The following is a 17,692-nucleotide window of genomic DNA, read 5'->3' as shown; positions in this document are numbered from 1 at the left end:
TCTTTGTTGAATGCATTTTTTAAAATTGAGAATAAGTGTACTAGTTTTGATCATTCCACTATACACGATGCAAAGTAGCTTCAATATTAAGGTTATTTCTGAATCACACATAATATGTAACAAGCTCCAAAGACAGCTAAATGACATCAGGATTCTGAGGCAGCACTTTTTTGAGTTTCTTGGCTCTTAGGAAGGCTGCTATGGCACCAGCATCCCATCCTCAATGCCACTGTGTCAAAGTTGTGCAAAAGTTAGTGGCAGGCTGCCCTTTGTACTGCTCCTCCTTCTATCAGGGAGGAAACTCTTTCCCGGAAGCTCCCAGAAGATTTCTGCTTCTCATTGGCCAGTACTAGGTCTTACACCGACCCCTAAGCTAATCACTGGCCAAAGGGAAGGAGATGACCACGTGTATTAGTGAAGGTAATGCTGGCTTCTGTAACAACCCCACCCTCCCCGCAAGATGCACAATGTCTCAAATACAATAGAACTTTTTTCTCCCTCCTGTGAAGTCCAAAACAGATATCCTTTATTACAACTCTCTTTTGAGTGGTGATTCAGGGACTAGGCCCCTTCCATCTTGTAGCTCCCTCATCTTCCAATTTTGTCATGTTTTTCTGCATTAAGCTGACAGAATAGGGAAAGAGGATGGAGAAGACACACTGCTTTCCAACCACCTTGGCCTCTAAGGGACACGTATAATTTCCACTCACATTTCATTGACAAGAACTAGTCACATGGCCCCACTTAGATGCAAGGGATGCTGGGAAGTATAGTCCCTGGCTGCTTTGTTTCTTACCAGGGATAGTGCTATTCTGTGTAAGGGAGAGCACCAGTATTGGGTTGGCCAAAAAGTTCATTTGGGTTTTTCCATAAGCTCTTACAGAAAAACCAGAACAAACTTTTTGGCCAGCCCAATAATTTGGTGGCTAGTTAGTTGTCTCTGCTAAGCCATGACTGGCTGAGACCAGAGCCGTCCAATGGAAATATAGTGGGATCCACATTTGTCATTTTCAGTTTTCAAGTAGAGGGCCTGGGAAGAGAGGATCAATAAATATTTTGACTGTATTATTATGAAATCTACCACAGGGTCCATTATGTTTTCTTTCCCTACCAGTCTAAGGGAGAGTGAAAATTGGTGTGAACATTTAAGAAGAAGTTGTGGAGTACCTAACAAATATGGAGTTAAACAAAGCAAATTTATCAGGCAGATGAAAGGTTCGAGAGCTTAGTGACTTTTGAACTGGTGTCTGGGTTGTGCCAGGACACAAAACAAGACCTGCTTATGGTAGGAAAAGATATGTGAACTGAGTCCATCAAGGATCTGAGCAAGAGCTTCCGGGGGAACACTAAAGATTTAAATAAGGTGAGTAATGAACTTTTAAACAATTATTTTGCAGTAAGATTAAGTTTTAAACCTAACCTCACCATTCCTTTTTTGCCTTGCATCAATGTAGGTAGTTCATATCAATCAAAAAAAGTTTTTTTCAAAATAATTGCTGACTTGTGACAGCTTGTTTTACAACCACAAATACTGTATTGCTTTCAGAACCAGGGCCAAGCTGCTTCACATATTGCATTACAAAAGAGTTCATCAGAAATAATTTATGGAACCAGAGGGCTGGTAGCAGCTACCAAATCTTGCTTAGGAATTTGTCCTCCGTCTCAGTAGGAAAACAGACATGATGGCAGTGACTAGAATGAGCAAAAAGGAATCTTCAGCATAAGCAAATAACATCAATCATTTCTGTCTGTGCTCCACTGTTGACAAAGCCCTTTAAAAAGTAAAGATAGGGCTTACCTGGTGGCGCAGTGGTTGAGAGTCCACCTGCCGATGCAGGGGACGCGGGTTCGTGCCCCGGTCCGGGAAGATCCCACATGCCGCGGAGCGGCTGGGCCCGTGAGCCATGGCCGCTGAGCCTGCGTTTCCGGAGCCTGTGCTCCGCAACGGGAGAGGCCACAACAGTGAGAGGCACGCGTACCAAGAAAAAAAAAAAAAAAAAAAAAAGTAAAGGTAAAGAAAGGGCAGCGTCCACAAAAAAGTGCCTGTATCATGGGATGGAAGAAAAAGAGGAGGAATCAGGGCCAGCTAAGCATTATACATCAAATTTCACTGACAGTATTAAGCAACATAGCCAAAGTCAGATACTTAAGGAGAGAGAAAATTCACCTGGTCTGTCAGTCCTGGGTTATAAGCACTAATGTAGATGCGGAAGCCATGACCAACACAATACAAACCATCTAGACAAAAACTATCAGAAAAATCTGGGCCAACAACATTGTCAAGGGATGAGAAAGCTATTCGTCCTGCTTCTTCCTAATTATCTTATTCTCACATCAGCATTTAAAAAAGAAAGCTATACAGAAGGATGGCTGGAGATACATATCAGGGCAGCTGGCAGGTTTCCCCAGAAAACAGTGTCCCTCCAAAAACTGACAATGACAATAGGCACTTGATCTAAGTCTGTATCAAAGGCTGATATTCATTCTCTCTCCCTCTCTCTCTTGCTCTCTCTTTTAATATGACTTTTTTTTTCTGGTTTAAGAATTAGTGGTTTAAAAACTACTCAATTTTATCAAGTCCCTATGTCCATCTTCTGGTTTACAGGAAATACAAGCCATAGAGAAGTGGTTCTCAAACTTGAGCATGCTTCAGAATCTCCTGGAGGGCTTCTTGAAACTATGCTGGGCCCCACCTCCAGAATTTCTGATTCAGCTTTAAAGCAGAAGCTTTAAGATCCAATGTATGGTCCCATTCTTGCTCCTTTTCTTCTGGTATGACACCAGTAATGTCTCAGATAGTGTCAATTTCTTCACCCTGGGTCCCAGACAGAAGAACCAAAGCTGACCCATGATGGACTTGAAATATAAGTGAAAAATAAACATTCGTTGCTATAAGCCACTGAGATTTGGGGTTTGTTATCATAGCGTAATTTATTCTTACTAATATAGAGCCCTTATAGTAAGCATACTTGGCATTCTAGAGCAGGTTTGGCTTTGCATGAAAATCGAAGAAAAAATAAATGGAAAGGCAGATAATATTTCATTTCTCTTAGGCTTGTTCTGCCTATTTATGTGTGTGTGCTATTCATATACACAATCAAGAGCTATGAAACCTTATGCAAACTACTTAACCTCTCTGTCCACAGAAGCAGCATATAGGGTGAGGGCCATCTCCTTGTGCTTATTATTAACCAGTAATAAGTCTGAACAAAAATCACCTTGTTCAAAGATGAATCAAAAGAATGTATTGATATATATATGTATATTTTGTATACTTCGTTATATATGTGTGTGTGTATATATATATATATATATATATATATATTTGTGAAATATAAAACCTAATCGTGGAAGAGAAAGAAGAGCATACTTATGAAAATGACTGACTACGGAATCCAAAAGAGGAATTTTATGACCAGTTTACCATCCTTTTGCAAGAAGATAGGCCTTCTATAAAACCAGAACAGAAATTCATGAGGAGATGAAAGGGTGAGATGGAAAGTCAATAGGATGAGTTGAAAGAGAAGGATGGGCTGGGGGGAGAGAAGGAAATGATGGAAGGAAGTAAAATTATTAATAATAGAAATTGAGTAAAAACAGAGGCAGAAATAATACTTTTGGAAATCTTATCGGTAACATTGAAAGCAGATTGGGGGTCTACCAGAATGCTGAAAAACGGCAAACAGATGAAAACGATAAAACAGACGTTTACCACAAATAATTGTTCTTCCTATAAGAGAGACCAGAGCAAATGGAGCAGAAACAATTCTTGAAAGTAGAATGGAAGAAAACCTTCCTGAACTGAAGCAGATTAAAAGGTCTCACACCTTTTAACCAGACAGAAGGATAATATGTGCAATGGAGTATTCATCTTAAACAGCAAACATTTCAGTACAGCCAGGGCATTGAGTATAAAGAGGAGAGAAGTTAGAGAGGTAAGTATGAACCAGATAATGAAAGGCCTCATATAGTATGCTGGGGAATTTCTCTCTGCAAAACAGGAAGCAAAAATCATGTATGAAGAGAGGGAAATGATCACTGGTATGGGGCTTAAAGAGAGTGGTAAGGGTTAGTAACAGCAATTACTGGAAATGAGAGTGGTCACATAAAAGGATTCCTAAGAGGCACCAAGGCTGTCCACTGTGGTGAGTCTCCATAAATTTGTAGTGGTATCATTCTATTATAGTTGTGTGGCTTTTTCCTCCCAAGTAGTGCTTGGAAACATAGACGTGGGGATGGAAAATGCAGATAACTGGAGTGTTTCAAGGTGGTGGTTTGATGTTGGGACGTATCAAAGGGCAATTCAAGGGGCTCTGCTTACAAGAGTGGTTGAAGTCAAAGGCCATGGGCTTCAGTCAGGTAGAAGGTTCAGGGGATGTGAGAGCTCTGTGGTTTTTGAAGAACAAGTATATTGGGACTAAGGGAGAGATAGGACTACAATGATGAGGATTGAGTCCAAATAAATGGGGTTGGTAAACTTAAGGTTTTAGTTATGAAGCAGTATAAAGTGATGGATGTCTAGATTTTATAGAATGGGTACCTGGGAGTGGGTGGATTAAGTAGAATAGAGGTAAAGTCATCTGGACCGAGGAAGTTAAGGAAACATGGCTTAGTCATGGGTGTTGGTTTCATCAGGATGATGGCAGTAATTCAGATGGAGAGGAAAACTAATGCAGTCAGTAGATGACAGTGACAAGGGAGGGTAGTAGGTCCACCAGATGGGGTGGACCCTTAAAGAGAAATCTTGCAAGGGGTAAAAAGAACATCAAAGTGTCAAGTGAGAAAGCTCCAAGAGTTAGGATATGCTACCTTTGGGGTGCTGGATGGAATGTGGGAGGAGAGAAATCAAAAGAGCAGGTAAAAATGAGACAGTATTTTGAATTGCACGGTGGAGAGATGTTGGTACCATTAACCTATTTGGGAGGTACAGAGGGGAGGTTTTCTTTTCTGGGTACAAGCTTGATTTGAGGCCATGGGGAATAGTTAGAGATTGAGTCGGTAGGAGAGAGGCCACAGCCTTGCAGGTTCAGGTAGGCTGGCTCTGGAAGGGCTTTGAGGGACAAGCCAGGGGCTGGAAGGCTGAGGCTCATCTGCTCCGCTCATCTGCACAACGCTGGAAGGCCCACGGGACCAAGCTCCTGCCTCTGACTGAGGGGTGAGCTCCGATCTCTGACCCTTAACCCCCAGGATCCATGGACCAGTACGCCCAGTGTGTTCTTTCCTTCCCGGCGGGTGGGCGGCAGATGGCGCATGCGCCCTGGACAGAGAGGCAGAGGTGGGAACGGCCGGCAGAGGGCGCAGGCGCTCTGGCCGGAGCCTCCCGGGCGGGGCAACCCTCGCTGGGAAAGAGTTGAGAGCAGAGGTCGGTGGGAAAGCGGGCTCCGCGCTAGGCAGCGGGCAGCGGGCGTGGCTAGGACGGGGGGCGGGGCGAGGCGGTTCCGGAAGGAAGTGGTTCCGGGTCCCGCGGCCCAGCTGCGGGAGCTGTAGTGCGGCTCCTGTGGGAGGTGGCGGCCGTGTGAGGGGCGAGGCCTGAGGGGCCGGCGGCGGCGGCGGCGGCGGCGGCGGCGGCTGCTGCGGGAACTCCCGGGTCGGGTGAGCGGCCCTGGGGGGCGGGCGGCGCGAGGAGGTCCCGGCCTGCGGGGAGGGCGTGTCCGTCGCCTGGGAGGGGCGGTTCTTGGGTGGCGGGTGGGGCGGCGGGGAGGATGCGGAGGCCCAGCTCGCGATCCCGGGAGACTGCTCCCCTGCCCCTGCCTCAGGCCACCGGACCGGTGCCTTATTTTAGACGTGGCGACCCGGGCACCTGCTGCCGAGGCCCCCGATCCTCGCCCATTGTCCGCAGGCTTCGGTCCCCGGCGATTTGGAGCGTCTGTCATGGAGCCGGGGGGAGGGCGGGGCGGTGTCCAGGGACGGTGCCCTTTTCCCAGAGGCGGTTCCGGACGCATCGCCTGCGGGACCCCAGTCGAGGAGCCCCCGCTTTGTCCTTCTCCGGAGGCTCTCCTGCCGCGCAGCGGCATCTTCTCCGGTAACGTCCAGAATGAGTAGTGAAGGCTGCTCTTTATCCTGCATTGTAAAGTAAAACTTGTCTTTTTAGAAACGTATACTGAAAATTGGTGCATCTCCTGTGCTTCTTTAGGGTGTATTAGGAAACTGGGCCGGCCACTGTCAGGATTGTCCTGTCGGTAGGTCGGGAGGGAAAGAAACGTGAGCGAAACTTATCCTCCCAAATATTTTCCTGCCGAGGTGCTTTTCGAGCTGCCTCTTAGGTGACTGCTTTTCTTTTCTGAAACAAAGTAAAAACTACAGGTAGAAATCAAGAAAGTCTCTCAGACTTCTGGCCAGGCAACCTTTTTAACGTTTTTCTGTATGCGAACTGGTACGAATGAAAGACTGGAATTTGAAAAAAAAGGTTTTGATGTGGATTCATGGTGAGTGCTTTATTTTTCAATGGTGTTTTAATGATAACGGTATAGAATGCTTTATTTTTCATGTGGTTTTTAAAAAATGGCTGCTAAAATGTTCTTTTGAAAGCCCTGCCCTTGCACACTCTCCCCAGAAGCCTTTAAAATGTCTGATTAGAAACATTTAGTCATATTTATATACAAAATTTCTAAAATATGCAAAACTACGGTGAAGAAGTTGCACTCTTTCACCATTCAAGTAACCATTGTGAATATGGTTACACTGGGGATGCCCCTCCAGTCTTTTTCTATGCAGAGACGAATGCATGAATTTTTCTAAAGTGGATTCTTTTTGGTAACCGTTTTTTTTTTCCTGACTACATAGCATGCCATTACTTGGCTGCAGTAATTTATTTAGTCGGTTTTTTTATTCTCAGTTTTTCACTACTTAAACACATTGTTGGTGAATTGTAAAACCTGCACGTCCATGATTACTTCCTTAGTGTACATTCCTAGATGATAGAATTGTGGGGTTTTTTTAATGTGAATTTCCCTCTGGAAAGGATATGCTATTTTGCACTCCCACCAACAATCTGTGAGTGTCCTTTTCCCCACCCTAGCAAAAGGCAACATTTAAAGGATTTCTATAAGAGCGCTTTGGGGCCATTTATGTTCTTCTCCAACAAAGTACAGGTATCCTTCTCTGGCTATCACCTCTTTTTTTTTTTTCCCTTCTTATTTGTTGATGGCAATTTGGTTTCTCATCTTCTATTTCACCTTTACCAGTTTAGTAAAGAAGGGTTACCTAAGTGAGGCAAAGGCATTATAAAGTGAACAGATTTGAAGTCAGGACTTCCTTGAATTCCAGTATATCTGATTACCTTGAACATGTCACTTACCTTTTCTAAGGGACTGTTTCCTCAACTCTGAATTAGAGATTATAGTGCCTTTGCCTTACCTTTCTTACAGGGTGATTTTAAAGGTCAAATGAGACATTTATGGAGAGTATATTTAAACATACTTTGTCTCATTGCTAATTATTGCCATCTTGTAAAAATCTCAGAGCACATAAGCATCTTGATATTTTAATGTAAATTTCTGAATTCAGAAAGCTGTTCTGTGATACCCTTTGCCCCCACTCTTTCACCCCTTAAATTTGAAGTATTATACTGCTGCCCTAGAGTATATTGAAAATGATATCAGAGTTATGAAATTAGGTGAATGAATGAATCCACACATGTTGAAGGAGAAAATATTTAAAGGCACTATATATAAAGCTGAGCGGGACAGATAAAAAGCGAAATAAAACACAATCCTTGGGATCATGATAAATAAAACATAGTCTTTGTGCCCTACAGGCTACAGAATATCCAGGCAGCTAGGGAGCATAAAAGCTGCTTTCCAAATTTAGATGGCAATTTTAGATGTGATGCAGGATGTCAACTATTCTCAAGTGTGCTAAAGTCCAATTCTGCTGACCGAGCATCTACACAAATGACCAGGCAGTCTCTTCAGAGTCATCTTTATGAAGGTAGGAGTTGCAAGGTGGGGAAGTGTTAGTATTGGAGTCTGAGAACCTGGATGCTGATTTTACGTCTTTCTCTTGGGGCAGGTTGGTTAACTTTTTTGAGGATTGGTTTCTTCACCTGTGAAATGGAGGTAATTCCAGCTTCCTCAAAGGCTTGTGAGGATTAAAGGCTTGAGATAGTGTTTGCAAAACACCTCGTGAACTAGGAAGTGCTGATACTCATGTGATCCTTCTTAGCTAGTGAAGAGTGAGCTTCTCTAGTAAAGAAACTAGGACTCTTCCAACTTTGTATGGCTTGCCTCTAGCAGTCACTGGCACTCAGCAATGTTTGCCAAATTAACATAAAATGTGACCGCTGATAAAAATTCAGTCTGGACCTTTGAAGAAGGTAATATGTAAATGTGGAATATTGGGAGAGGTTGACTACATTATTTGGAGTTGATATTAGGAATCAAAGGAAACATTGAATTAATTGGACCTAGACTCATTCCTGCTATGACTGGCATTCTACATTATGTCCCCAATGCCATGCACATAGTCTCTCCTTATCAACATTAAACCTGCTCAAGTTGCTCCCATTTCAAAACATCTTCCCTACACCCCTATCACCCAGCTGCAACCCAGTTTCTCTCCTCCCATGCCAGACAAACTTGTTAGAAGGCGTTGTTATTAATTGGCTTTCTCAGTTTCCTTACCTTCCACTTAGTCCTCAAGCCATGTATTAACACTTTTCATTTCTTTTATTGGGTCTCTATGCAGCTGTTGCCATAAAAGTCTCCTTTCTTGAAACATCCTTCTATGCTCTGGGTTTCCCTCCTTCCTCAGAGGATGTTCTTTCTCAGTCTTCTTGGCTGGTTCATCTCCTTGAAAGGTTGATGTTTCTGTAGGCTTGATCCTTCTTGTGATATACCAGCTCTGGAATAATTTATAGAGCATTGAGGCAATCTGATGTTTGAAGGTTTGGTAGAATTCCCCTGTGAAACGATCTGGGCCTGATGCTTTTTTATGGGCTATTTCCTTAATAACTTTCTCTGTTTCTTTTATGGAAGTTGGTCTGTTTAAGCTTTTTAATGCAGTCAGTTTTAGTAATCTCTATTTTTCTAACAAATTATCCCTTACATCTGGGCTTTTAAATTTATTGGATATAATCTCTTACGATTCAACATTTTTCTTCTATTTCAATGCTTATTTCCCCTTTGCTCTTTCTTATTTTGTGTATTTGTGCTTTCCCTCTTTTTTCCTAGGCAAGTTATATAAGTTATTTAGTGGTTTATCCATTTTAATTTTTCCAAAAACTACAGAATTTTGAATTATTACTTAGATCTAGTTTTCTATTCTCTTCCTCTACTTTTGTTTTTATTGTTTCCTTCCTTGTGCTTTCTTTGTTATTTTTTAGTTTCTTTTTACTTTGGAAATAAATGTATTTACTTTTATTCTTTCATTTTTATTGATAAATATGTTTAGTGCAATGAATTTTCCTTTGATCTCTGCTTTAAATGCATCCCATAGAATCTGATATGTAGTGCTTTTATTGTCATTATTTCTTTTAAAATTTACCTTAGAGTACCCAGGAGTTGTTTAATAAGAGGTTTTAAAATTTCTAGGTGGAATTTCTCTTTTTTGTTTTTATTAGTAAATTCTAGTTTTATTGCATTCTGATCAGAGAGTATTGCTTGTAATAGTTCTATTATGTGGAGGTTACTGATGTTTTCTTTGTGACCTAATATATGATTATTTTTGGTGATGTGGTGTGGGCACTTCAGAAGAGTATTCTCAAGTTTCAGAGTGTAGAGTTTGATAAATATCCTTAAGATTTACCCTGTTGATTATGCTGTTTAGATCTTCTATCTCATTTTTGGCTTACCTAATCTGTCTAATATACCACTGAAAGTGGTATATGAAAGTCTCCTATTATTAGTGTTTCCATCTGTGTCTCCTTGCATCTGTTGTAGTTTTTGCTTCATAAAGGTGGTTGCAATGTTATATTCATGTAAATATGTGTATTTTTATTTGTTCTCTCTTCATCGAGGAGTGTGGCTTTTAGCATTAAATGCTTTTAACATTTCTTTGGCCTGATGAATGCTTTGGGGCTTGAACTGTGCTTTGCCTGATTCCAGGTTTGCCACCCCTGCTCTCTTTTTGTTTCCGTTTGCCTTGTATAATTTGGCCATCCTTTTATTTTTAACTTTTCACAATCACTTAGTTTTAGATATGTTTTTTATACAACTCCTTGATTTGTGAGCCAAAATGTACCTGTTTATTTTAGTAGATGAGTTAATAAGCCCACCACATTTATTGTTAGGACTGATATATTTGGTTTATTGTAATATTTTATAATCATGTGTATTTTGTTATATTTGCTATTTCTTTTTGCTATGAGGTGTAGTTTTTGCTCTTTTATTTTAAAAAGGGGAAGTTTTTTATTTTTGTTCGAATGGTTAACCTTTGTACTTACACCTTTTAAAATGCCCTTACTCCCCTGTTTATTTAACCTGTTCTGTGTGTAAGAGAAATACGTTTCATCCATGAAATCAAAGTAGAATAATGGTAGGCAACAGTGGGGTTCTGTATCCACTTCCAGCTCCTCCCTACTGAGGAACTGTGACAGCATCCAGCCGCTGTGGCTGGGAGAATAAGCCATGCCCTGCTCTCCTGAGGTCTGGCTTCCTCTGAACTGCTGATCGCTCTCTTGTTCTGTGGGCTCTAACTTGGTCCCGTTGCGTGCTGCCAGTGTGGTGTCTTTGTTGTAAGGGCTTTCCTGGGCAATTCTTTGCATTTGTAAATGCTGAGCTCACATTTAGTATGGGATCTCTGTCAGTTGATTTTTTTTTTTTTTTTTTTGGTAACAGCTTTACTGAGATATAATTAACATACCACACAATTCACCCATTTAAAAGTCTACAATTCAGTGTTTTTTTTAGTATATTCACAGAGTTGTGTAACCATCATCACAGTCTAGTTTTAGAATATATTCATCCCACCAAAAAGAAACCCTGTGCCCACTCCCCCCAATGCCCCCCTCCCCCCACCGCACCTAGGCAACCACCAATCTACTTTCTGTCTCTATGGATTTGCCTATTCTGGACCTTTCATATAAAGCAATCACACAATATGTGGTCTTTTGCGACTAGCTTCTTTCCCTTAGCATAATGATTTCAAGGTTCATCCCTGTTTGACTGTGTGTCAGTTACTTCATTCCTTTTTATGGCCAGATAATATTCCACTGTACAGGAATACTACATTTTGTTTATTCATTCATCTCTCAATGAACATTTGAGTTGTTTCTACATTTTGGCTCTTGTGAATAATGCTGTTATGAGCATTTGTGTACAGGTTTTTATGCAGACATATATTTTTATTTCTTTTGGGTGTATACCTAGGATTTGAATTGCTGGGTCATATGGTAACTCTATGTTTAATTTTTTAAGGAACTGCCAGACTGTTTTCCAAAGTGGCTGCATCATTTCTTTCGAGTTTATTTTCCCTTGGGCACCTTGTAATTTATTCTTCACTTCTGAGATAATTTAGTCTTTTTCTCCCATTCTTTCCCCTTAGTTCAATTAATTTTTTTTTCTGTCATATCACTATGTTCTTTGGTACGTTTCTGTTCTTAGTTTTTAAATTTCTGATTCAAGGTGAGTTTTTAAAAATATATATTCCTAAATGCTTTTGGATATATTTAATTCTGTTTAGAGTATACAGTTAGAGTTTTCTTCTGCTTCATGTTTTTTTGGGGAGGAATTTTCCTCAGTTGAGAAATTCTCTTTTTCCACTTTCTTGTAAACACATGGGGCTCATCAGGCTAAAATTTTTGCAAATCTAATGAGTATGAAATGGTATCTCCTGGTTTTAATTTTATCTTCCTAGTAGGTAGTGTTGAATATCTTTTTGTATGTTTATTGGACAGTTATGTTTCCTCTTTGTTGAAAACTCTAAGGATAGAGTTGCCATTTATTGAGGTGGAACAGAGCTTGGGAGGAGCAGATTTTAGAGGAAGGTCAGGAGTTTGCTCTTGGACATGTTTACAGCATCCAGTAGGCTTTTGGATGTGGAGGACTGCAACACAGAGGATAGGTGAGGGCTGGAGATGTCAATTTGGGGGTTGTTAGTATATAGAGAGTATTTAAAGCCATGAGACTGAAGGAAAGTGCAGACTGGGAAGAGAGTGTAGACAATGAGAAGTTAAAGACTGAAGTCACTACTTAGAGGAAGACTGTGTTCACTATTTAGGGGTCAGGCTGATGAGGGGGGAGGTGAGGAAAAACCAGCAAAGGAGACAGAAAGCATTGTTAGAGGTAGGAGGAAAACCAGGAAAGTGTAGTGTTCTGGAATCCAAGTGAAGAAAACGTTTCTGGGGGGAAGGTGTGATTGACCATCAAGTGCTGCTGGTAGATCCAGGAGAAGGAGGGAAAATAGCCATTGGATTTAGTAACGTGGATTTCGTTAGTGATCTTGACTGGAGCAGTTTGGTGGAGTGGAAAGCTAGATTGATGAGGGGCCAAGTAGAATGGGAGGAGAGGAATGGGAGAGAATGACTGTGGTATACAGTCAGCCCTTTGAGGAATTTGGTTGTAAATGGAGAGAGGTAGAAGGGTGATGGGAGGGACCTAATGGAGAGGGGGAAGTGATGTCATGGAAGAAGAGGAGAATTGCTTTCAGCTGGGTGAGGGGATGTGTCCAGTGCTGTCCTGGTTGGGGTGGCCTTTTTTTGACACCAGCATCCCCTTCACCATCCTCCTGGGAGTGGATGCCCCTGCTATCCAGTCATCGTTCCATGTTCAAGGGCACACAAATTCACTCACTGCCCCTACACAGTTCACTGTGAAGGAGCAGTATAAATGAATTTCTCTTTTATAATTGGCATCTCCTTCTCCCCAGTCACAAACCCTGCTGGTGTTTCTGCTTTTTTTTTTTTTTTCTCGCCCTCTCTATCTTAAAGCTTCCTTTGATTAATTTTGCTAGTCACAAGTAAGTTAGTTTAAATCAGGGAAAAGCAATCTTTTTTTGTAAAGGACCAGATAGTAAATATTTTAGACTTTGTGGGCCACATACAGTCTCTGTTGCATATTCTTCTTTTTAAAAAACAGTTAAAAAATGTAAAAACCATCTTAGCTCAGACTCTAGGGTTTAAATTAACTCTCCTCTCTTATGCATTAAGCCCTTGAGCTACTACTGTTCATTACTAGCTGATGCACCCAAAAAAACAAATGCAAATAAAGTTAACTTTAAAAAAAAAGCTTTATTGAGATATATTTTACAGGTTTAAAATGTACAATTCAGTGATTTTTGGTATGTTTGCAGAGTTGTGCAATCATCTCCATAATATCTGCTCTCATCTTACAGCACTTTCATCACCCCAAAGCTAACTTTTTTACAGCTTTGAGGTGTAATTTATATGCAATAAAATTCACCCATTTTAGGAGAGCAGGGAAGATGGTGAAAGAGTAAAACGCGGAGATCACCTTCCTCCCCACAGATACATCAGAAATACATCTACACGTGGAACAACGCCTACAGAACACCCACTGAACGCTGGCAGAAGACCTCAGACCTCCCAAGAGGCAAGAAACTCCCCACGTACCTGGGTAGGGCAAGAGAAAAAAGAATAAACAGAGACAAAAGAATAGGGACAGGACCCGCACCAGTGGGAGGGAGCTGTGAAGGAGGAAAGGTTTCCACACGCTAGAAGCCCCTTCGCGGGTGGAGACTGCGGGTGGTGGAGCGGGGGGAAGCCTCGGAGCCGCGGAGGAGAGCACAGCAACAGGGGTGCGGAGGGCAAAGCGGAGAGATTCCCGCACGGAGGATCGGTGCCGACCAGCACTCACCAGCCCAAGAGGCTTCTCTGCTCACCCGCTGTGAGGCTCGGGCTTCGGTCGGATCGCAGGGAGAGGACTGGCAGCGTGAACACAGCCTGAAGGGGCTAGTGCACCACGGCTAGCCGGGAGGGAGTCCGGGAAAAAGTCTGCACATGCTGAAGAGGCAAGAGACTTTTTCTTCCCTCTTTGTTTCCTGGTGCACAAGGAGAGGGGATTAAGAGCACTGCTTAAAGGAGCTCCAGAGACGGGCCCAAGCCGCGGCTATCAGCGCGGACCCCAGAGACGGGCATGAGACGCTAAGGTCGCTGCTGCTGCCACCAAGAAGCCTGTGTGCGAGCACAGGTCACTATCCACACCTCCCCTCCTGGGAGCCTGTGCAGCCCGTCACTACCAGGGTCCCGTGATCCTGGGACAACTTCCCCGGGAGAACACACGGCGCGCCTCAGGCTGGTGCAACGTCATGCCGGCCTCTGCCGCCACAGGCTGTCCCGCACACCGCGCCCCTCCCTCCCCCCGGCCTGAGTGAGCCAGAGCCCCCGAATCAGCTGCTCCTTTAACCCCGTCCTGTCTGAGCGAAGAACAGACGCCCTCCAGCGACCTGTACGCAGAGGCGGGGCCAAATCCAAAGCTGAACCCCGGGAGCTGTGCAAACAAAGAAGAGAAAGGGAAATCTCTCCCAGCAGCCTCAGGAGCAGCAGATTAAATCTCCACAATCAACTTGATGTACCCCGCATCAGTGGAAAACCTGAATAGACAACGAATCATCCCAAAATGAGGAGGTGGACTTTGAGAGCAAGATATATTATTTTTTCCCCTTTTCCTCTTTTTGTGAGTGTGTATGTGTATGCTTCTCTGTGAGATTTCATCTGTATAGCTTTGCTTTCACCATTTGTCCTAGAAAAAATTTTTCCTTAAAAATTATTTTTTATTTTAATAACTTTATTTTATTTTATCTTACTTTATTTTATCCTATTCTCTTTCTTTCTTTCTATTTTTTCTCCCTTTTATTTTGAGCCGTGTGAATGACATGCTCTTGGTGCTGCAGCCAGGAGTCAGTGCTGTGCCTCTGAGGTGGGAGAGCCAACTTCAGGACACTGGTCCACAAGAGACCTCCCAGCTCCATGTAATATCAAACGGTGAAAATCTCCCAGAGATCTCCATCTCAACACCAACACCCAGCTTCACTCAACGACCAGCAGGCTACAGTGCTGGACACCCTATGCTAAACAACTAGCAAGACAGGAACACAACCCCACCCATTAGCAGAGAGGCTGCCTAAAATCATAATAAGGCCACAAGACACCCCAAAACACACCACCAGACATGGACCTGCCCACCAGAAAGACAATATCCAGCCTCATCCACCAGATCACAGGCACTAGTCTGCTCCACCAGGAAGCCTACACAACCCACTGAACCAACTTTAGCCACTGGAGACACGCCAAAAACAACGGGAACTATGAATCTGCAGCCTGCAAAAAGGAGACCCCAAACACAGTAAGATAAGCAAAATGAGAAGACAGAAAAACAGACAGCAGATGAAGGAGCAAGATAAAAACCCACCAGACCTAACAAATGAAGAGGAAATAGGCAGTCTACCTGAAAAAGAATTCAGAATAATGATAGTAAAGATGATCCAAAATCTTGGAAATAGAATAGACAAATTGCAAGAAACAGTTAACAAGGACCTAGAAGAAATAAAGAGGAAACAAGCAACGATGAGCAACACAATAAATGAAATGAAAAATACTCTAGATGGGCTCAGTAGCAGAATAACTGAGGCAGAAGGACGGATAAGTGACCTGGAAGATAAAATAGTGGAAATAACTACTGCAGAGCAGAAAAAAGAAAAAAGAATGAAAAGAACTGACGACAGTCTCAGAGACCTCTGGGACAACATTAAACGCACCAACATTCGAATTATAGGGGTCCCAGAAGAAGAAGAGAAAAAGAAAGGGACTGAGAAAATATTTGAAGAGATTATAGTTGAAAACTTCCCTAATATAGGAAAGAAAATAGTCAATCAAGTCCAGGAAGCACAGAGAGTCCCATACAGGATAAACCCAAGGAGAAACACGCCAAGACACATAATAATCAAACTGTCAAAAATTAAATACAAAGAAAACATATTAAAAGCAGCAAGGGAAAAACAACAAATAACACACAAAGGAATCCCCATAAGGTTAACATCGGATCTTTCAGCAGAAACTCTCCAAGCCAGAAGGGAGTGGCAGGACATATTTAAAGTGATGAAGGAAAAAAACCTACAACCAAGATTACTCTACCCAGCAAGGATCTCATTCAGATTTGATGGAGAAATTAAAACCTTTACAGACAAGCAAAAGCTGAGAGAGTTCAGCACCACCAAACCAGCTTTACAACAAATGCTAAAGGAACTTCTCTAGGCAAGAAACACAAGAGTCTAGATGGGATCAATAGCAGAATAACTGAGGTAGAAGAACGGATAAGTGACCTGGACGATAGAATAGTGGAAATAACTACTGCAGATCAGAATCAAGAAAAAAGAATGAAAAGAACTGAGGACAGTCTCAGAGACCTCTGGGACAACATTAAACGCACCACCATTCTAATTATAGGGGTCCCAGAAGAAGAAGAGAAAAAGAAAGGGACTGAGAAAATATTTGAAGAGATTATAGTTGAAAACTTCCCTAATATAGGAAAGGAAATAGTCAATCAAGTCCAGGAAGCACAGAGAGTCCCATACAGGATAAACCCAAGGATAAACACGCCAAGACACATAATAATCAAACTGTCAAAAATTAAATACAAAGAAAACATATTAAAAGCAGCAAGGGAAAAACAACAAATAACACACAAAGGAATCCCCATAAGGTTAACATCTGATCTTTCAGCAGAAATGCTACAGGCCAGAAGGGAGTTGCAGGACATATTTAAAGTGATGAAGGAAAAAAACCTACAACCAAGATTACTCTACCCGGCAAGGATCTCATTCAGATTTGATGGAGAAATTAAAACCTTTACAGACAAGCAAAAGCTGAGAGAGTTCAGCACCACCAAACCAGCTTTACAACAAATGCTAAAGGAACTTCTCTAGGCAAGAAACACAAGAGAAGGAAAAGACCTACAAGAACAACCCGAAACAATTCAGTAAATGGTAATAGGACCATACATATCGATAATTACCTTAAATGTAAATGGATTAAATGCTCCCACCAAAAGACACAGACTGGCTGAATGGATACAAAAACAAGACCCATATATATGCTGTCTACAAGAGACCCACTTCAGACCTAGGGACACATACAGACTGAAAGTGAGGGGATGGAAAAAGATATTCCATGCAAATGGAAATCAAAAGAAAGCTGGAGTAGCAATTCTCATATCAGACAAAATAGACTTTAAAATAAAGACTTACAAGAGACAAAGAAGGACACTACATAATGATCAAGGGGTCTATCCAAGAAGGAGATATAACAATTGTCAATATTTATGCACCCAACATAGGAGCACCTCAGTACATAAGGCAAATACTAACAGCCATAAAAAGGGAAATCGACAATAACACATTCATAGTAGGGGAATCTAACACCCCACTTTCACCAATGGACAGATCATCCAAAATGAAAATAAATAAGGAAACCTAAGCTTTAAATGATACATTAAACAAGATGGACTTAATTGATATTTATAGGACATCCCATCCAAAAACAACAGAATGCACATTTTTCTCAAGTGCTCATGGAACATTCTCCAGGATAGATCATATCTTGGGTCACAAATCAAGCCTTGGTAAATTTAAGAAAATTGAAATTGTATCAGGTATCTTTTCCAACCACAACGCTATGAGACTAGATATCAATTACAGGAAAAGATCTGTAAGAAATACAAACATATGGAGGCTAAACAATACACTACTTAATAACGAAGTGATCACGGAAGAAATCAAAGAGGAAATCAAAAAATACCTA

The 17,692-nt window shown here is 41.9% G+C and overlaps 1 protein-coding gene across 14 annotated transcripts in view; it reads left to right on the top strand.

Moving 5' to 3' along the window:
- The first annotated feature begins 5,454 nt into the window (after window positions 1-5,454).
- Window positions 5,455-17,692, top strand: part of BCLAF3 (BCLAF1 and THRAP3 family member 3) — a 63,319-nt gene continuing 51,081 nt past the window's right edge. For 3 of the 14 annotated variants that reach the window (XR_008616362.1, XR_008616361.1, XM_055081729.1), the window contains exon 1: window positions 6,038-6,425. Coding sequence is in view for 7 of the 14 variants with exons in the window: in XM_055081729.1 (XP_054937704.1) it covers window positions 6,364-6,425 (62 nt within the window). In the remaining 7 variants the exon portion in view is untranslated. The other 11 variants (XM_055081731.1, XM_028482447.2, XM_028482456.2 and 8 more) reach the window with 9 other exon arrangements.

This window comes from Physeter macrocephalus, chromosome 21 (assembly GCF_002837175.3).
Source record: "Physeter macrocephalus isolate SW-GA chromosome 21, ASM283717v5, whole genome shotgun sequence".
Classification (NCBI taxonomy): Eukaryota; Metazoa; Chordata; class Mammalia; order Artiodactyla; family Physeteridae; genus Physeter; species Physeter macrocephalus.
This window is presented reverse-complemented; position numbering and strand designations above follow the sequence as displayed.